The sequence below is a fragment of the Thalassophryne amazonica genome, chromosome 10 (genome assembly GCF_902500255.1).
Source record: "Thalassophryne amazonica chromosome 10, fThaAma1.1, whole genome shotgun sequence".
In the NCBI taxonomy this organism is placed as follows: Eukaryota; Metazoa; Chordata; class Actinopteri; order Batrachoidiformes; family Batrachoididae; genus Thalassophryne; species Thalassophryne amazonica.
The window spans coordinates 24,294,745-24,316,847 of NC_047112.1; the positions used below are offsets into that span (position 1 = coordinate 24,294,745).

Consider the following 22,103-nt stretch of genomic DNA (forward strand, 5'->3'; position numbering starts at 1 on the left):
ACAAACGGTCTATTTATTCCAGTCTGTCATGAGCCTAGACTGCATATATGCTATACAAACCATCTGTGACATCACCCATAAGTTTTTTTTTTTTTTTTACAGAGACCATAGATGCTCAAATAGTGCGGATCTGGGTGTCGCCATATTGGCAGCGCTTACTCCGTCTAGGTCCCAGCTAGCCCATAAATAGGTAAATGGGAGAAGCGTGTGTAAGGCCTTCCTGGGTGGGAAGAATGAAGCCTGAACACACCCCCATCTCAGAGTCACCAAGCTAAAACTAACAGTCTAACTACTAACAGTAGAATTTTCCGCACCGTGGAAAATTCTACAGCTAGCCAGGCCCCTGTAGTTGGTGCGGACCAAGGTAGCTTAGCCGCCGTTAGTTTCCCTCTGGCAGATCCCGAGCAGCCGGGAAAGCAGGCCGACTGGGTGACTGTGAGGAGGAAGCGTAGTTCTAAACAGCAGCCCCGTGTACACCGCCAATCCGTTCACATTTCTAACAGTTTTTCCCCACTCGGCGACACACCTGCCGAGGATCAAACTCTGGTTATTGGCGACTCTGTTTTGAGAAATGTGAAGTTAGCGACACCAGCAACCATAGTCAATTGTCTTCCGGGGGCCAGAGCAGGCGACATTGAAGGAAATTTGAAACTGCTGGCTAAGGCTAAGCGTAAATTTGGTAAGATTGTAATTCACGTCGGCAGTAATGACACCCGGTTACGCCAATCGGAGGTCACTAAAATTAACATTGAATCGGTGTGTAACTTTGCAAAAACAATGTCGGACTCTGTAGTTTTCTCTGGGCCCCTCCCCAATCGGACTGGGAGTGACATGTTTAGCCGCATGTTCTCCTTGAATTGCTGGCTGTCTGAGTGGTGTCCAAAAAATGAGGTGGGCTTCATAGATAATTGGCAAAGCTTCTGGGGAAAACCTGGTCTTGTTAGGAGAGACGCCATACATCCCACTTTGGATGGAGCAGCTCTCATTTCTAGAAATCTGGCCAATTTTCTTAAATCCTCCAAACCGTGACTATCCAGGGTTGGGACTAGGAAACAGAGTTGTAGTCTTACACACCTCTCTGCAGCTTCTCTCCCCCTGCCATCCCCTCATTACCCCATCCCCGTAGAGACGGTGTCTGCTCCCAGACCACCAATAACCAGCAAAAATCTATTTAAGCATAAAAATTCAAAAAGAAAAAATAATATAGCACCTTCAACTGCACCACAGACGAAAACAGTTAAATGTGGTCTATTAAACATTAGGTCTCTCTCTTCTAAGTCCCTGTTAGTAAATGATAAAATTAGAAAGGTCTTGTCTCAGAGTGATGCTGAAAAACTAATTCATGCATTTATTTCCTCTAGGCTGGACTATTGTAATTCATTATTATCAGGTTGTCCTAAAAGTTCCCTGAAAAGCCTTCAGTTAATTCAAAATGCTGCAGCTAGAGTACTAATGGGGACTAGAAGGAGAGAGCATATCTCTTATAAGGTTTTGAATAATCAGGTCCCATCTTATCTTAGGGACCTCATAGTACCATATCACCCCAATAGAGCGCTTCGCTCTCAGACCCCTTACCAAAAAATAGTACTGATAAGTATATAAAAAGTAAACTAGAAGTATACTTGAAATATACTTGCATATACTACTTTTTGGTAAGGGACTGCAGGCTTACTTGTAGTTCCTAGGGTTTGTAAGAGTAGAATGGGAGGCAGAGCCTTCAGCTTTCAGGCTCCTCTCCTGTTTCTTTCTCTTTTTGCTCTGTATGCACCACTCTGCATTTAATCATTAGTGACTGATCTCTGCTCCCCTCCACAGCATGTCTTTTTCCTGGTTCTCTCCCTCAGCCCCAACCAGTCTCAGCAGAAGACTGCCCCTCCCTGAGCCTGGTTCTGCTGGAGGTTTCTTCCTGTTAAAAGGGAGTTTTTCCTTCCCACTGTCTCCAAGTGCTTGCTCACAGGGGGTCGTTTTGACCGTTGGGGTTTTTACGTAATTATTGTATGGCCTTGCCTTACAATATAAAGCGCCTTGGGGCAACTGTTTGTTGTGATTTGGCGCTATATAAATAAAATTGATTGATTGATTAACCTTGGTTCAGGTGTTGTATGAAAATATAATACGGTGAAATTTGTTGTTTCATAACAGGTTGACTGGGTGCGGCCATTAAAAATAATGACTAATAGGGCAGCGCAGTCTCGTTTGGGGGCGGGCACTAAAGGGGTAAAATATGACGCATATGATGTAACTTTTCTACTTCCGGGATAAAAACCACACCATTTTCAGTGGGGTTTTGGGCAAATTACACACAAACAAAGTGAAAATGCACAGAAAAAGTGGATGTGTTGCAGTTTGTTTATGAGCACAAACGTGTCGAGGCGGTTAGAGAACATTGCAGGCGAGAGAACTGAGCTATTCTGGTTAGATGTGTAGGCTAACACTTACTGACACGATGTCTCCTACCTCCTCGCCTTTTCTTCTCCACTGGGAACCGAAAAAAAAATACTTTTCACTACTGCTTCGGTGATTACAGCTGAAAACAAAACCATACACCATTTATCCGTGTGAAGTTATGCTGTGTATATTAAATGGGGGTCCCCGTAAAATCCTGGAGGGTTCAAATGAGACTACAGTCTCCGATTTATTTCTTCAGTAATTGTCATCATTGTGGTGTTAGATAATATCTGTGCTAATTCTTTAAGTTATGTTAGCTATCAAGTATTTGTCTGTGTTATTTGTTTGGAAGTTCTCAGAAATTTAAGTAAAGTTTCACTTCCATCATATGTCCAAGTTTCAGACACAGGGAGATCTCCCCCTGTTGGTAAGAGCCAGTAACATTAGAAATGTGAGACTAAACCACACCCACTAAAAACACCCACATTGTATAAAAGTGTTGTACAAGCTACTTCGTGTGCCTTTCACAAGATGGACACTGTCTGTGAGGGACCCAGGCCTGGTTTCTAATGTGACCTTTAATAAAGTCAAAATGAGGAAAATAATGGTTTGGTTTTTGGTAAGGGGCAGTAAATTACATGAAAGAATGGGGTAAAAATAAATGATGCCGTGACCCGGATGTAATCTGTTCCCGGTGTACGACGATGATACGTGTACTTTTATTGCAACCAACAAAGGCGCCCTGGTCATTGCGTAAGCAGGAAACCTGTTATAATCGAATTTCTGCAATATTGACTATTATAAAATTGATGTTGGTTGTTCTAAAGTCTGAAATTTTTGGAGCTAACTTGAAGAGTTGTTGAAAGTCACGGAAAAAAAAAAAAATCCTTTTATTCTAACAGCGGCAATCCCTTGGTGGCGAGGAAGGAAGGACTCCTTTCTTCCGCCTTCATAACATAGCGGTTAGGGTTCGTAACTGGCTTCCTTTCTCTGTGACGTATGATTTTAAGGTTGTGTTACTAACTTGCAAAATTATTCATGGATGTGCACGTCCCTCCCTAGTTGATCTAATTACACCCTACGTACCAGCTCGTGCTCTGTGAAGTGGTGGGCACAGCTAACCAAAACGTTAGCTTCAATAAATGGTAATCAACTAACTGAAAAGTTATCTTTTGTAATGCTAAACCGATAAACTGCCTAAAAAGTTATCAGAAGCTACAGATAACCAATTACTTTCAATTTTGCCTCCCATACTCTCTCAGCTGCTAAAAAGCTGATTTTGAGTTTAAACACCGCCAAAGCTTCTAACAGAACCAATGGCGATCACAAACCCAAAAAGCAAATGTCTCTGTGTGCTCTGCCCCCTGCTGTAGGAAAGCATCATTTACCCTGACACGATACAGTGGTCCAGCAATGAGGCAGAGGTCTTGAAATGGAAAGCAGGTTTGAATTATGGTTTTGCTTTAAAAATATAATTATTCTGGATAGAATAACTACATTAATGTAAACTCTTAAAATGTACAACGTGATATATAACACATATCTGTTCATTTTAAAATAATGCACTAATTCTGAAGATTTGAACATTAACACACAGATGCCCAAAGGGATTATGGGTAACTAAGCCTCCGCACATACTAATTGGTTGATTCATTCATTCTATGTAAAAACCAACACAAGTGAATCAATGTAACGTGCTGGTGTTTACAAATAAATGCGCTTTTGTAAAATATGTCATTTTTTTTCATTTATATAAAAAAGAAAGAAATTTTCAAGATCCCACTAGACAACGCCTAAGCGCATGCGTGATGACATCACAACTCTATCTGGTTAAGGAGACAAGGTTTCTTTCAAGAACAAGAACTGTCAAAAAACTTTCTCATGTGGTTGGAGTTGTGTGGCGATAGGAATCACCTTTTGAATGCTTGAATAACGATGTCAGTCACACAAAGAAATCAAATAATAGTGAAAACATGTTCATTGCACCCAGAATGTTGGTATTTTGGTCGTTGAACTTTGCGGTGCGGTGTCAATAACGCATCGATCAGTCGCTCTGTGTGGCGTCACAACATCTGATCGGTTAGCGGCTCCGTGAGGCGTCATAACATCAAGCCTGGTTCACATGGCAAGATATTTAGGCCAATATCGGACCTGATCTTTCCCTTCCGACAATCTTAAGGATGCCCCGACAATCGTGATTATGCTAAAGATAATCTGATCAGATATTCCTGCCGTGTGTAGTTTGTAAGCGCACTCTGATCTGCTCAGAAGGACGTGAGGAGTTAAATGTGACATGAAGCCAATCAGAAAGCGAGGCGTCTGACCTGGGAATGTTCGTGTATGAAATCTGTTCGTGCGTGTTGTTTTTACCATGTGGCTGACACCACACACTGTACAACTAAACCTGTCTGATCTATGATTTTTTTTTTTTATCTCCACGTGTGTGGTCTCTCAAGTTTTGGAAACCTACAGATAATTTTAAAATCCTGCGGTCGACAACACTGTGATATAACCGGTCACCAGTAGATGGCAGTGTTCTATGCATTTTGACGCTGGTTATATCACACAGCCTGAATCACAATTTAACAGACTTTTTGGCTTTTGGAGACACAACCTGAGCTTCTTCTGGCATTTTTTACATAAAACAAACACAATAACAATGTCTCTAAACCCAGAGAATATATTCACAAGAGTTTTAGGCACAATATAGAAAGACTTTAATGCTGTTGTCCGTCTGGAGCCTGATCAGAGCATCTCAAATGCATTTCTCCTGTTGTGACTGTACCCATAATGCACTGGACAGAGCATGTCCACACTAAACCCTTAGTGCAGTACTTTAAAACTAAAACATATATCTGATATTTTCACTTTATAAAACTTCAGATGTGATGTTAATTTAAATAAGTTGTCTGAAATTACACTCAACAAAAATATAAATGCAACACTTTTGGTTTTGCTCCCATTTTGTATGAGATGAACTCAAAGATCTAAAACTTTTTCCACATACACAATATCACCATTTCCCTCAAATATTGTTCACAAACCAGTCTAAATCTGTGATAGTGAGCACTTCTCCTTTGCTGAGATAATCCATCCCACCTCACAGGTGTGCCATATCAGGATGCTGATTAGACACCATGATTAGTGCACAGGTGTGCCTTAGACTGCCCACAATAAAAGGCCACTCTGAAAGGTGCAGTTTTATCACACAGCACAATGCCACAGATGTCACAAGATTTGAGGGAGCGTGCAATTGGCATGCTGACAGCAGGAATGTCAACCAGAGCTGTTGCTCGTGTATTGAATGTTCATTTCTCTACCATAAGCCGTCTCCAAAGGCGTTTCAGAGAATTTGGCAGTACATCCAACCAGCCTCACAACCACAGACCACGTGTAACCACACCAGCCCAGGACCTCCACATCCAGCATGTTCACCTCCAAGATCGTCTGAGACCAGCCACTCGGACAGCTGCTGAAATAATCGGTTTGCATAACCAAAGAATTTCTGCACAAACTGTCAGAAACCGTCTCAGGAAAGCTCATCTGCATGCTCGTCATCCTCATCAGGGTCTCGACCTGACTCCAGTTCGTCATCGTATCCGACTTGAGTGGGCAAATGCTCACATTCGCTGGCGTTTGGCACGTTGGAGAGGTGTTCTCTTCATGGATGAGTCCTGGTTCACACTGTTCAGGGCAGATGGCAGACAGCGTGTGTGGCGTCGTGTGGGTGAGCAGTTTTCTGATGTCAACGTTGTGGATCGAGTGGCCCATGGTGGCGGTGGGGTTATGGTATGGGCAGGCATCTGTTATGGACGAAGAACACAGGTGCATTTTATTGATGGCATTTTGAATGCACAGAGATACTGTGAGGAGATCCTGAGGCCCATTGTTGTGCCATACATCCAAGAACATCATCTCATGTTGCAGCAGGATAATGCACGGCCCCATGTTGCAAGGATCTGTACACAATTCTTGGAAGCTGAAAATGTCCCAGTTCTTGCATGGCCGGCATACTCACCGGACATGTCACCCATTCAGCATGTTTGGGATGCTCTTGACCGGCGTATACGACAGCGTGTACCAGTTCCTGCCAATATCCAGCAACTTCGCACAGCCATTGAAGAGGAGTGGACCAACATTCCACAGGCCACAATTGACAACCTGTTCAACTCTATGTGAAGGAGATGTGTTGCACTGCATGAGGCAAATGGTGGTCACACCAGATACTGACTGGTATCCCCCCCCAATAAAACAAAACTGCACCTTTCAGAGTGGCCTTTTATTGTGGACAGTCTAAGGCACACCTGTGCACTAATCATGGTGTCTAATCAGCATCTTGGTATGGCACACCTATGAGGTGGGATGGATTATCTCAGCAAAGGAGAAGTGCTCACTATCACAGATTTAGACTGGTTTGTGAACAATATTTGAGGGAAATGGTAATATTGTGTATGTGGAAAAAGTTTTAGATCTTTGAGTTCATCTCATACAAAATGGGAGCAAAACCAAAAGTGTTGCGTTTATATTTTTGTTGAGTGTAGTTTGGTTAAAATTTTAACCATAAGTTAAAACTGTATATCTCTAGATGACTTGGGTGATATTGCCAAAGTATCAGTATGGGGTCAAAAGAAATAAGCTTTCTTTTTCTTTTCTATGACAGTTCTCTGCCTGCAGAGAATAGAGTGGTTTCTTCTAGAACCAGCTCTTCTCTGGTTGTAGAGGATAGAACTGTGCATCTACTACAAAAAGCTATGTCTGCAAAAATGTTAGCAGTCTAAAAATTATTGCACCAAAACTTATCGGAAGATAATTGGTCCGATGATGGTTTTCAAAGTTATCTGAAAAGCTAATCCGATAATCTCCCTGCAGAGATAAAACAGTCAGATTCAAGTACAGACTAAAAACACATCTATTCTCCTACTCGTATGACTAGAACACCAGTGTCTTATGAAACTATGCTTCCTCTCCTTTTAATTCATATTAATAGTAACAGAACAGGCCCTGGCCTCATTACATCTAAATTCTGGGTCTGTTAGTGAAGCACGGGGCTACCTCCTAGCAACCACCTTAGTAATTCTTTCTCCTTCCCTGTTGATCTAATGCTGGTGAATTAATGCCTCAGGTGCAGTTATTTCCAGCGTACTGATTCTGGTCTTTTTCTCTCTGTCTAAGGCACTGATGAAAACTTCAACCGATCCTGCGCCTGCACCCCTGGGCTCCAGACTGACACCAGGATGCCCTACCTGTTGCACCAATAACTGAAAGTCGTACCCCTTATGGACCTGTTAGTGCTGAACATGGACACACATGAATTAAAGACCCAAGATAGACTGTTTTTTTAGTTTCAATCACAAATTCTGTTTTTGCTGTTTTTCTGTTTGTTTTCCATTTCTTCTGTTTGTTAATAAATTCTTGTAAAATTTTACAAAAACCTTGTAACTGTTAGAATGGCCTAATCAGTGGGTCACCCCTGTGAGTCTGGCCTGCTTGAGGTTTCTTCCTTACCACTGTCACCTGTGTGCTTGCTCAGAGGGGGTTGGTAAGGTTAGACCTTACTCGTGTGAAGTGGCTTCGGGCAGCATTGTTGTGATTTGGCACTATACAAATAAACTAAACTGAACTGAGGAAGATTGCCTCTTGATCAATTCCCGGATGGGATGGTGCACACAGAGATTTCTGGACCTATTGTCATCAAGCTATGAACGTAAGTCTCTTCAGTTTCTCCGTTATTTTCACTCAGGGTCGCCACAGCAGATTCAAGGTGGATCTGCATGGTTTTTTTGGCACAAGTTTTACACCAGATGCCCTTCCTGACACAACTCTGCATTACATGGAGAACAGGTAGGGGTGGCCTTGAGCCAGGAACCTTCCATGGTCAAAGCAAGTGCACTAATGGCTTGGCCACCACTCGTGTCATCAAGCTACTGATAGCTATTAAAAGGGCTTATGCCGCCAACATACAAAATAAAATAACATGAAAAATTCACTTGATGGAAATACTGCAGCATAGACTTCTTAGATGATTTGTTAGGACAATTAACTGCACAACAAACCATTTAAAACTGTTTACCCCTGTACAGTTGTCACAGAGGACAAAACTAGCTATAGAGACTAAAACACTTTTTTATTGGTATCACACTTTAAATAAACTGTTTATTGCACCTCTACAGGTGGACATTTTAACATGGGTTTCAATGGCAAATATTTTGAGGCACACATCTTTTATCAACACAAAGCAGATCCTACAGAATGTCACACAGCCACAAAAACTGAAGGAACAGGCTTGTGAGAAGAATTTTAAAAAATGTGCAGAAAAATGTGTGTGTGTGTGTGTGTGTGTGTGTGTGTGTGTGTGTGTGTGTGTGTGTGTGTGTGTGTGTGTGTGTGTGTGCACAGTTTGAGTCTATGAATGAAATCATTCAGCATAGGCAAATAAAAAAGTGAGAAAAAGCAGTGAGGAACACTGCCAGATTAAACGTGTGAGCACCATCGCTCTGCGGGCACCATGCACATCTTACTCAGCACATTTCTGATGAAAGTGCAGTACTCAGAAGTCTTCTTCTCTCCCATTATCAATCAATCAATTTTATTTATATAGCGCCAAATCACAACAAACAGTTGCTCCAAGCTGCTTTATATTGTAAGGCAAAGCCATACAATAATTACGGAAAAACCCCAACGGTCAAAACGACCCCCTGTAAGCAAGCACTTGGCGACAGTGGGAAGGAAAAACTCCCTTTTAACAGGAAGAAACCTCCAGCAGAACCAGGCTCAGGGAGGGGCAGTCTTCTGCTGGGACTTGTTGGGGGTGAGGGAGAGAACCAGGAAAAAGACATGCTGTGGAGGGGAGCAGAGATCAATCACTAATGATTAAATGCAGAGTGGTGCATACAGAGCAAAAAGAGAAAGAAACACTCAGTGCATCATGGGAACCCCCCAGCAGTCTAAGTCTATAGCAGCATAACTAAGGGATGGTTCAGGGTCACCTGATCCAGCCCTAACTATAAGCTTTAGCAAAAAGGAAAGTTTTAAGCCTAATCTTAAAAGTAGAGAGGGTGTCTGTCTCCCTGATCCAAATTGGGAGCTGATTCCACAGGAGAGGAGCCTGAAAGCTGAAGGCTCTGCCTCCCATTCTACTCTTACAAACCCTAGGAACTACAAGTAAGCCTGCAGTCTGAGAGCGAAGCGCTCTATTGGGGTGATATGGTACTATGAGGTCCCTAAGATAAGATGGGACCTGATTATCAACCCCCATTCCTCTTCTGCTCTTTGCTGGATGTCTCTCTCCCTTCCAAAGTGTTTTTTTTATCTCCACCACTTCTCCCCTGATCCTCCCTTCACTGCAGAACTGCTGATTAGTGTTTCAAACTTTTAACAGACCTCTCTCTGCTTGTTTCATCTTGACAGAACCACAGAAAATCTCAGGGCACTTAGTGAATATAAGATTCACAAGAAGAAGTCTACTTGGAGCAGCCTGGATAGTGTCCATGCAGGAACTCTGCAGGTGGGAAACCAGGGAAAGCAATTACTCATTAAGTGTTTTTCTGGTATTAATCATTCAGTGTGAAATAAAACTTGCCGACAAAGACGTGAGAATATTCCCTGATCTTTGTCTGGCAAAAGTCACAGAATGGATCCAAACCCAAAGCCCCATCAGTTTTGGTTGCATGGGCTGATGCCACTACTAGGTCCTGCATCAACCACACAATGGCTCCACATTGGGTCCTGGATGGCAACCACCCAGACAGACAACTGGTTCATTGTGACTCAAAAGTAACATCTAGCTCCTGCAGACCTTCTCCAGCCACTGGGTTCCTCAACACTGAGGTACCAGCATGTTGGATTATAGACAAAGAAATACACCATATTGCCAAATATTGTAGTTGATATTATCACAATGCAAGTGATACTCCTCAACAGTAACACAGTATCAGTAAGAAAGCAGTACAATTACTCATAAAGTATTGGTCGGTCAAAGGTTTTACTACTGTTGATTCTTCTGATTTCTATGTTTTCCGTGGTTGATATTGAGTCACAGTACGGGATGTTATAGAAGCTGGTGTTCATCAGACAAACCAAAAATTACAATCTTAGCATGTGTCACTAACATCTCTCTCCTAATTTACATCAGTTATTTAATTTAACCAGGTTAGTCCCATTGAGATCAAGACCCCTTTTGAAAGGGAGACCTGGACAATTATAAAATTTCCAGTTCACCTAACCTGCATGTCTTTAAATGTGGAAGGAAACCGGAGCCCCCAGAGTAAATCCACGCAAACACGGGGAGAACATGCAAACTCCACACAGAAAGGCCACAGGTGGGAATCGATCCCATGACATTCTTGCTGTGAGTGCTAACCATTGCAACAGTGCTAACCACTAATCCACCATGCTGCCAGTTATTGGTCTTCATTGTAAAATTGGGGCAGCATTGTAAAGTTGGGGTCAGCACAGTGGCTTAGTGGTTACTACTACTGCCTCACAGCAAGCAGGTCATGGGTTCGATTCCCACCTGTGGCCTTTCTGTGTGGAGTTTGCATGTTTTCCCCATGTTTCTTCATCACCTGTGATGGACTGGTGTCCTGTCCAGGGTATATCTCACCCTGTGACTGCTGGGATTGGCTCCAGCCCCCCGGGACCCTTGATTGCAGTGAGTGAGTACAGTAAATGAATGAATGTAAAAAGTTGGCAACATTCATCAGCTGTTGTGTGTTTATGTGTCTCCTGCGTTGTAAAAACATGCCACTTGTGTATGAATGGCTCGAATTAAGACTTGGACCCCCCAAGCGGTTAGTGTGCTTCCTTCTGAAGCAGAACGTTCTTGTTTCAAGACCACCACTGCCCATTCTCCATGTAAAGTGGACTCAACCCAGGAAGGGCATCCAGAATAAAACTTGTGCCAAATAAACATGCAGATCCGTATCAGGGCCCGGTTTCAGAAAGCAGTCTAACCTTTAGTCTACTAAACTTACTTAGTTGACTACGTTGTATGTTAGTCCACGATTTTTTCACAGGCATAATGGCTTTGCTAGTGCTGTTGCCAAGAAATGCCTCCAGTGCACGAGAGTTTTGTTTACTTTTGTGTTTGTCGTGAACTATTCCAGCCTTCGTTTCGTTAAATGGATTTATTAACATTTCGGACACATACAAACTACAGAACGACGTGCTTAGCTCTTAGCCTAGCAGCTCTTCTTCTACATACTTACAGCAAGCCTTTTTGTGCACACAACGCTTCTCGGCATAACACCGACACCCGGTGGCTAATGTGAGAACTGTCACAAACTTTTTCTGTGAAGGCTCTCAGTTGTCCATGTGGTTTCCATAGTAGAGAAGCTTGAATCTTTGACTGGACTGGGTTGTAGAGAAGACTCTCTCTACAAGAGTCAAGACAGAATTCAGACTACCAGAGCAAGAAGTTTAGCTGAGGAAGCTTCTGCGATTAGAAGCGAAACGTCCTCGTGTCAAGCAACCCAGTCCAGTCGAAGATTCAAGCTTCTCTACTAACTGTCACAAACGCATCACATGACATTCATCTGCTACAATAATGGCCAAAAGCGGAGGAAGGTCTCCTTTTGGAGGAACATGAGCAACGTAGGGGTGCTCGAGGGTTCCATCAGTGGTGGTCCATGATAGCTGCCATTGTTTGAGGTAAGACACTGAAGTTTTGTCATCTAAAATAAGATTAGCCTCCTCTATACCAGGCTAACAACTTTAGTTGGGTAACGCGATACGTTAGCCAACTAAGCGCTTTGTGCAATGACTAACTTCCAAAAATTAGTCAGCTAAGTGAGTTTATTTGACTAAACAAGATTAGACCGCTTTATGAAACTGGGCCCAGACCTGCTTTGGCAACCCCTCGTGAAAAAGGAAGAAGCCAAAAAATTTACTACACATGCTTATTACTCATGTTTTTTGCACCATGTTTTTGTTGACCTCCACCTTTGTTCAGTCCTTTCCAAAAGTTAATCACCTTGAGATATCTGCCCAAGTAATTCCCATCAACTTTGGTGAAAATCCATCCAGCTGTTTTTTAGTTGACTTGTTCACAAGCGGACAAACACACAGGACAGATTATAATACCCTGATTCACTGGCACACAGGGTAATAATAGTTTAAGTCCCTAAAGCTGACCATACCTTTAACATTAGATATCTAATATTAGGTAACAATACGACCCCCCCCCCCCCCCCACTACCACCTCGTCCACCCAATTATCACTGCACTCTGTACACGTATGAACGTTACATCATGAATCATTTGTTGTTATGTTGTTATGTTGTGCATCTGGCCACAACATTGCTATCTTTCCTTGTCAACTGAACAACCCAGTCTCACGGCAGTTTGTGGCTGCATTACAAAAAGTACATTAATCTATGGGTTTGTAATGGGGGCACGAAAATGGGGCGCTTTTCGTGACTGGACACAAATTATTTTGTGACAGGGGCACGAAATGTGGGGAGAGGGGGGTGGGGGGGGAGTGCCACAAAAATGGGGCGCTTTTCGTGACCGGGCACAAATTCATTTTGTGACAGGGGCACGAAATGTGGGGAGAGGGGGGTGGGGGGGAGTGCCACAAAAATGGGGCACTTTTCGTGACCGGGCACAAATTCATTTCGTAACGGGGGCACGAATGGGGTGACGGGGGGTCTGGGGGGGTGTTAGGGATGGGTAGACACATACGCTATGGTTATGGTTAGAGTTAGGAGAAGGTGAGGATTATAAATAGCAAAAATACAAAACTGTAATGTAAATGGGGTGCTTTTTGTGATGGGGCACAAATTCATTTCGTGACGGGGGCACAAAATGTGGGGTGACAGGGGGTCTGGGGGGGTGTTACGGTTAGGGGAGGGTAGACACATATGCTATGGTTATATAGCAAAATAAAAAACTGTCATGAAAATGGGGCTCTTTTCGTGATAGGGGTACAAATTCATTTTGTAACAGGTTCACGAAATGTAGAGAAGGGGAGGATTATAGAGAGATTATAGAGAGAAGGGGAGGATTATAAATAGCAAAATAAAAAACCGTCACGAAAATAGGGCACTTTTCGTGACAGGGGGCATGGAAGAAAAATGTGAGACTGCACTGCAACTGAAACAGGTAAAAATGTATCACTTTCCAAGTCTGAATGCAACAAACAACCAGGTACACCCCCTACCCCCCACCCCCAAATCTCTTGGCAATACAAACGTGAAAAACGGCTTCGAGAACGCAGTGGTATGTTTGTTTTCACGGGTCATCCTTGTGATACAAGTCAAAACATTCCAATCTTTTGCAAAATGTACTGTCGTGAACTCAGCCAAATGTAATAAATCCACTGATGTGAGATGATCAGTAGGTCTGATCTTTTCTTCAGCACCTACAGTGCTGATTGCATTTAACACACACACGTGCACACAGTCACAACACGGAGAGAAATCAAACACTGAAGCGTGCTCTGTACAGGACACGTGGCAAACGGAACATTGTTTGAATTTTTTTTTTTTTTTTTTATGGCACCACATTCTGGAAGTCCTGCATCTCATGTTACCTCAGTAAGTGTTTGGTTAGTGTGGGGAAATCTCAGAGTGCATACTCCTGTGCTCATGTGCACGTGCAGCACTGAAAGCTTTTTTTTAAATGTTTTTTTGCCACAGTTGCAGAGAGAAAAATATGTTTCTACTTTTATGTCGTAACTGTCTTTCTGGATGTTTGAACAGCGACTCTGAAAATAACCAGTTTAGTGTCAGAGGTTTTGGTTGCGATGGTGCATGTGTCACAAGCCACTGTGCACGCCTCGTTCTGCCACAGGAATGAATGACATATCCAAAGACAAGATCACAAAGACCACAGAGGAGGGGAGCAGCCGTGCCAAGACCTCTGATCTGACGAGGTGATGCGGGGTCCATGTGAACCACGAGGCTTCAGTTCAGTGAAACACATCAGTCACGCAGCCATTTTTAGTTTAAGGTTAGAGTTAGGTTTGGGTTAGGTTAACATGTTTGGAGAGGCCCCTTTAGGGATTTGTCCCTGGAGATGCTCTTGAACTGCCTCAGATGCGATCCGTATCTGTATGAGCTGATGTTTTTCTCATGCAGGAAAACCAATCTTGTGCATCTTTTTACTTGTTTTGTGCAACCTGAAAAGCCTTCAGCATTTAAACCCTAAACCACATTTCAAGTCACAGACCCCTCTGGTGGACAACCCCTGTCCAAAGGTACATGTTTGTCCTCCAAGTCTGGGTAATTATCTGGATCTGGACAGAAGTAAACACATGGATAAGCATTTTTCTTCATTTTCTCATGAAGCTCGCACCATCAGTCTTTGCAATAAAGGTCCATTAATTAACACGGTAATAAGCATTAAGTAATAGCGAGAGCTGAAGATGCTGTGATTTTCTCTGGGAGTGATGAGGATGGACAGGATTAGGAATGAAGGTGCACCTGATGGTCAAGTGGTTAGAGCGTTGTGCTTGTGATAAAAGGTCGCTAAGGGCCCTTGGGCAAGGTTCTTAATCCTGAAGTTGTCCCTGGTGTGTCATGAGTGTCTCGCATGGCAACATGCTGACATCGGTATATGATTGTGAATGTAAAGCACATTTTGATTGATCATCCCTGCACTGAAGGGTACTGTACATCTGCCTTGCACAGCCCCATTCCACTATATTATATTTATGTGACAGCAAACATAGTTTTGGCCATTTGTCTATTTGTCTCCTACACTTATTTTTTCCTTTTCTTTTTATCATTGTTTATACACCAGTGACACCAGATCAAATTCCTTGTATGTGAAAACTTACTTGGCAAGAAATTCCATTCTGATTCTGATCTGATTCTTTTGGCCATAAATGGCTGTATAAATGCAGTTCATTTAAAATATCAGAAGGACGGCACAGGTAGGACAGTTTAGAGGCAAAGTCAGACATGAGACTGAGACTGAGATGGTTTGCACATGCACTGTAAAAACAAAAAAGTTGTGTCAACTTAAAATTTCAAGGCAACAGTCTCCACTGGATTTTTGTTTGAACAAACAAATAAGTTTTTGTTGAGATAACTTATTATTCATGTGTAATGTAACTTAAATTCTTGAGCTGCACACAAAGAATTCAGATAAAGGAAAGCTGTGCCAACTTATTTTTTGTTCAGAAAATGTACCTTTCATATGTATAACTTCAAATTCTACAAACTAAGTTGTCGTCCATTCGGCTGCTCCCGCAAACACATACAGCCGCTGGTGTTCCAAAGAAGTCTCCCATCCAAGTACTAACCAGATGCCGCACTGCTTAGCTTCTGAGATCTGACGGATCAGGCTAACACAGAGCAGACCAGCTGCAAGCTCTACAAACTAAGAATTCTTGAAAATAGAAGATGTGCAAACATATTTTTTTTGTTCAGAAAATGTACTTTTCATATGTATTCTGACTTCAAGTTTTGACTTCTACATACTAAGACTCATTTTGTCAACATGTTGTCTGTCACACAGATAACAAACAAAACCAAGTCAGTTCAAATGTTTATTAACCTTAACTGTACACTTTTCTGTATTATACAGAGTGTCACTCAGTCTCAGTTTATGTGAACTGAGAGGAATTTCCAAATAATATCTGGGGTTAAAATTGTCTCATTAATATTTGTAAATGCACACAGGGTGATCTACAAATAATCATTGATTTGCAAATGTGTTCAGATATCCACAAATGAAAATTTCATATTTGTAACTTGTAAACTGGTCTTTGCAAATAATGTTGTATTTGCAAATATAAAACTTAATTTGTAAAAAAAAAAAAAAAAAAAATTACATTTGTAAAACTGGAAATTGTATTTGTGAATTGAGTTTCAGCATTTGTGGATCACCAATTACATGCATTCATCACTTTCCTCTGTGACATAATTTTGACACATTCTTTTCGCGAAATCCACACAGATCCACAAACAAATGCCTACTGATTTGCAAATACACACTCACGCACACTGGATATCCACTAGATGGCAGTGTGGTTCCATTCGTTGATGTGGCAAACTGAAACTATATGCTCCCGGATGAGAGAAGACCGACATGATGACGGGTGTTTTACCAGAGCCTGATGCTAGCTGGGTGGCTCTGGTAAAACACCCGTCATCATTTTATACAATAACACATAATTTTAAAAAATAACTGACCTTGCAGACAATATCACCACATAGATACCCATCCATCAGACGCCTCCATTACGGTAATGTGAAATGATTTATTCTGAAATGTTGGTCTTCTCTCATCTGGGAGCATATAGTTTCAGTTTGCCACATCAGTGAATGGAGCCACACTGCCATCTAGTGGATATCCAGTGTGTGTGAGTGTGTATTTGTGAATCAGTCAGCATTTGTTTGTGGATCTGTGTGGATTTCGCGAAAAGAATGTGTCAAAATTACGTCACAGAGGAAAGCGATGAATGTGTGTAATTGGTGAGCCACAAATGCTGAAACTCAATTCACAAATACAATTCCAGTTTTACAAATGTAATTTTTTTTTTTTTACAAATTAAGTTTTATATACAACATTATTTGCAAAGACCAATTTACAAGTTACAAATATGAAATTTGCATCTGTGGATATCTGAACACATTTGCAAATCAATGATTATTTGTAGATCACCCTGCGTGCATTTACAAATATTAATGAGACATTTTAACCCCATAATAATATGCTTATTTGTTCCACACAAAAGCAAGTTTACAATAAATTGATGTTACTGTTGTAATATTTTAAAACTGGTGGAAATGACTTCAACTTGAATGCTTCAAAATCTGAGGGCAGACCAAGAGCAGATGAAGGAGTTACATTGACAAAGTTACACAACACACTTGACAGTCAGTGCCAACAGCCTGGTTTTTCAACTCTTCTACTTAACAGCAAAAGCTCAAATGCCTTTAAACAGTCACAGTACCAACAGTCTGGTTTTCAAAATCAATTACCAACTGCAAAGCTAGAGTTCCAAGACAATACTCAAATAAAATACTCAACTTTATGGAGATAAAAATCCACGCAGGACAAGTGTACAGGAAAAATGGCAGAAAAACAGACCCCTGCAGATTTGAGTTGGAAACCCCATTCTTTGTGAAAGCAAACTCAAAAGAATTCAGTCATAGCCTCAAACCTATAGTTTTAAGTTTTGCCAACCTAACTTTTGAAATGAGACCAACATTACACAACAAACTTATTACAGGTAGTTGAGATAACTACTTTGATGTTGTTTGCAACACAATAAAACATTTCATGTTTATGTGACCAAAAAAACCTTTTCAGGCCAACAATTTTAAGTTTTCCTTTTTGCAGTGTGGGGCCCAGGATATATAGGGAGATGGATGTTGAGGATGAAGCCACCAGACAGGTGGAGAAGAGGGAGGCCAAAGAGAAGGTTTATGGATGTGCTGAGGGAGGACGTGCAGGTGGTTGGTGTGACAGAGGACAGGGGTGATCAAAATGGTTGATCTGCTGTGGGGACCCCTAACGGGTGTAGCCGAAAAGGAAGCGGTATTACGATATTACTGGTGTTTAAGAAAGGAGAGTCCATTAATAAATGTTTATTTAGCACAGTTAAGGCTTAATTCAGTTTTCACTAATGTTTGTTACTGCATTAACTAACATTAAATTAACACTTAACTGTGTTCAGTAATAATTTATTATCCATGCTTGTATTGACTTCGGTAATAATTTATATATTTAATAACTGCATAATTACTAATCATATTAGTTAACTCTTAATTAACTATGAGTTAAGCCGAAATAAGGCATTAACTAACAAGAACAATATTAATAAATTATTACTAAACAGAATTAACTTTTAAGTCACTGTTAGCTGATGCTTAGTATGGTATTTGCTAACATGAATATTGTTAATAAATGATTATTAAATGATTAGTAAACACAGTTACTCTCAATTCACTCTTAACTAATGCTTATGAATAATATTAGTAAATTATTACTAAGCCAGGTTAACACTTAAGTCACTGTTAGCGCATGTTTAGTATTGCTAACATGAACAGTTGACTACTAAATCAGGTTAACTCTTAAGTCACTCTTAGCTGATAGTAAGTTCCTTCGGCTGCTCCCTTGTTTGCACTCGGGGTCACCACAGCAAATCCAGGGTGGATCTGCATGTTGAATTGGCACAGTTTTACGCTGGATGCCCTTCCTGACGCAACTCCACATTACATGGGGAAATATGGCAGGGGTGGGATTTGAACCTGGAACCTTCTGCACTGAAACCAAGCGCATTAACCACTTGGCTACCACCCCTGCTCTCTGATGCTTAGTATTTATTTATTAACATGAACATTGTTAATAAATGCTTAATAAATGATTAGTAAACTTAATTCTTAACTAATGCTTTTATTAACTAACATAAATAACATTAATAAATTAATACTAAGCCAGGTTAACACTTAATTCAGTGTAAGTTAATGCATTGTACTGCTTTCTACCACATTAACATGAATGTCATGAATAATTTATTGCTAAACACAGTTAAATCTTGAATGTTAGTTAATGCTAAATATGGTATTTATGACCATAAATATTATTAATAAAGTCTTGGTAAACACAGTTAACTCCCAATTCACTGTTAGTTCATGGTTATTGTGGCATTAACTACCATGAATACCAAATTTTTACTAGTTAAGTTTTAATCAAGTGTTAGTTAATGTTTATTCAGTTAATAAATGATTAGAAACACAGCTAACTCTTGATTCGCTGTTAGTTAATGTGTATTGCTGCATGAACTACAGAACTGCATGAAGTGTTAATTAACTTACCACATTACAACATTAACTAATGAATGCACACTTATTGTAAAGTGTTGCCAATTAATCTAAATGTCTGAAATCATCCTGTCTCATAAAAGTAAAAAAAACATTCCTGGATCCTCTCCTGGTCTGGATTACACCAAAATTTAATGGGCTCTTGGCCCATGCACCATCTCTCCACCAACCAACTAACCCACCAACACTTTTTGCTTCATCTTGCTAACAAACAAACAAACAAACAAAACACTACCTTCATGACCTTCTTGGCAGAGGTGATGATCGCTAAGTATATTAGAATATTATTTTATTCCATCAGTGACTCCTTCACAGCAGAGGGTGCTTTGTGACGTAGTAGAAACCTTTAGAGAACAATTCTGCCACACGTCCAACAGCCTGTGCCATCACGCGCGGGCACCCCCTACACGCGCACGGACACGAATCCCTCTTACCATTTCCATCTTTAATTTCCTGATCTTTTCGTCCAGGCTCTTCTTGCTGGTGTCCGTGCTGGCGTCGTGCGCGGCGGACAGAGGAGACGCCTCTTCCCGCATCCACCTGAGCAACCCGTCGGGGATCTTCCGTCCCATTTTCACCTCGATGTCTTTCAGATCCGGAGGCGCGTCGCTGCCGGTCACCGTGCCCTCATCCATGGTGCGTAAAGATCAGATCCGTCTGTCTGTTTGGAACCTGCTGGCCGTCGGTGCGTCAGCGGGACGTCTGTGTGACATGTGTGTGACTCCGCGCCAGCAGCCAAGTTCAATCTGTACAAACTCATGCAGGGGGGAAAGAAATAGCTCAAAAAGTGTGCTTTCTTATTCCTCACGCGCCCTGCTGTTCGTTTCTGCGCTCCGCTACGTTGCGCAGATTCCACCTGCAGGATGCAGCGACCAGCAGCCGCAGAGACGACACAAGTTTGACAGAATAATAACACAGCTTCCGGTCAGCACTTTCAAAATAAAACGTCCGGCGGCTGTTATTTCAGTAACTTTCCACAATAAAACTGACTTTTTGTTCAAAGTGGCGGTATTAATGACACAAAATTTTATCTGCACATAGCTGTGGTAAATAGAGTTTGGGTAGTGTTAGTGTTCTTTTATGTGGTGAGTGATGTCAAAAAGAATTGGACAGGAAACGGACTTTAAAGTTTAGCTGTTGTATTGAAAGGAGCCTATACTGATAAGAGAGTCATCTAAGCAGTGCTGGGGTCTTCGAACAGATGTCACATGCACCATTTGAACAAAGAGCCTTGATTTCTCCCTGTGCTAACTTTTATTCCTGAGTCAAGGCCGGCCCCCATGTAGTTGGTCCTTAACATGTCGTGAATCAGTGGTTATGTGATTGGTTGCAAAATGAAGTAGGCGGGTATAAGCTGGTGTTGTACTCACATTGCGTTCAAGGTGGTATATAAAAATTTTATGGTGTATTTATGTTGGTGAGCCAAAAACAAATCAGAGTGTTCCATCATGCCATTCCCATTCTGTTCCAAATAGATACAAATACTTTGTTTTTTTTCAATTAGACAGCTATAAAAAGCAGTTAGGTTAAGATCAGATAGTAGCACCAAATACAAGGCCATTTTGGATGGTAATTTTATGGTATGCATCATGGAAAACTCTGACAGGTAGGGTTCATGATAACTTAAAGTTGTGAACAACAATGTGAATGAGATGCTGTAGTGTAAAGCTAAAGTTAGCTGCAAATGACAGCGACAAGCAGTCGGCTTTGTGGCTTGAAGGGCGTTTCTTGAGGCTGGAATGTTAACACGTCCATAAAATGTCTTGTTTATCACTTCAGAAGTGTTATCTGGTTACAAAAACAACATTTGTAGATTTAGAAGTGTTTATTTCTCGCTAACTTTTACAAAATATATGAGAGACATATTAGATTTATACAGCAATACATCTGTTTCGGAGTGTATTCCGCCATCTTGGGTTATTTTGACCGAGGGAACAACCAGCTGTCACTCCACCTATTCACTCAGATTGGCAGTCGTTGTGGGGTGTTGCTCAGTATTTGCATATATTGCTGTAGCTTGTATGTAGTTAATATGACCGTAGCTTAAGGGGTTTGGTGTTGGACTTCTGAGCTAAAGACTCTGCAATTGAATCCCAGTCATGTTTTTTCTAATTCAAATATAAACCAGCAACATTTCCTGTATGTTCGTTTTGTGAATTGTGTTGTAATTTGTGTCTGTAGCATGGCACAAGCAGAGGGTCACCCCTTTGAATCTGGTCTGCTTGAGTTTTCTGCCTCAGAGGGAGTTTTTCCTTACCACTGTTGGGTTAGTAAGGTTAGACCTTACTTGTGTGAAGCGCCTTGAGGCAACTCTGTTGTGATTTGGCGCTATATAAATGAAAATAAATTGAAATTTAAAATGCATATGTGACAAAATTATAGATATTTACAAATATTTTGGAATTAAGATAAGACTTTATCATCAGATCAGAGATCCGAAATTTGTTACATATTCAGTAGCTCCGTTACAGAATACATAAACAACACAAATAAGACAGATATTTCACAAACAATTTAGAGAAAGTGCTTGAGATTATCACTACAAAATGTAATTTCTGCCCTGCGTACAGATAGAAAACAAAAGTAAAGGGACCTAGTCTCATCATCACGTAACATAGACTGGCCAAGCACAAGTGCTACATACGAGGGCTGTCAATAAAGTATAGGTCCTTTTTATTTTTTTCAAAAACTATATGGATTTCATTCATATGTTTTTACGTCAGACATGCTTGAACCCTCGTGCGCATGCGTGAGTTTTTCCATGCCTGTCGGTGACGTCATTCGCTTGTGAGCGCTCCTTGTGGGAGGAGTCGTCCAGCCCCTCGTCGGAATTCCTTTGTCTGAGAAGTTGCTGAGAGACTGGCGCGTTGTTTGATCAAAATTTTTTCTAAACCTGTGAGACACATCGAAGTGGACACGGTTCGAAAAATTAAGCTGGTT

At 41.3% G+C, this 22,103-nt stretch overlaps 1 protein-coding gene across 1 annotated transcript in view; it reads right to left on the reverse strand.

Annotated features, from left to right (window-relative positions):
• Nucleotides 1-19,985, reverse strand: part of lurap1 (leucine rich adaptor protein 1) — a 44,005-nt gene extending 24,020 nt beyond the window's left edge. The window contains exon 1 of the mRNA XM_034179566.1: nt 19,598-19,985. Coding sequence (XP_034035457.1) covers nt 19,598-19,798 — 201 coding nt within the window. The 5' untranslated portion in view covers nt 19,799-19,985. The remainder of the gene's footprint in view (nt 1-19,597) is intronic.
• Between the last annotated feature and the right edge of the window lie 2,118 nt (nt 19,986-22,103).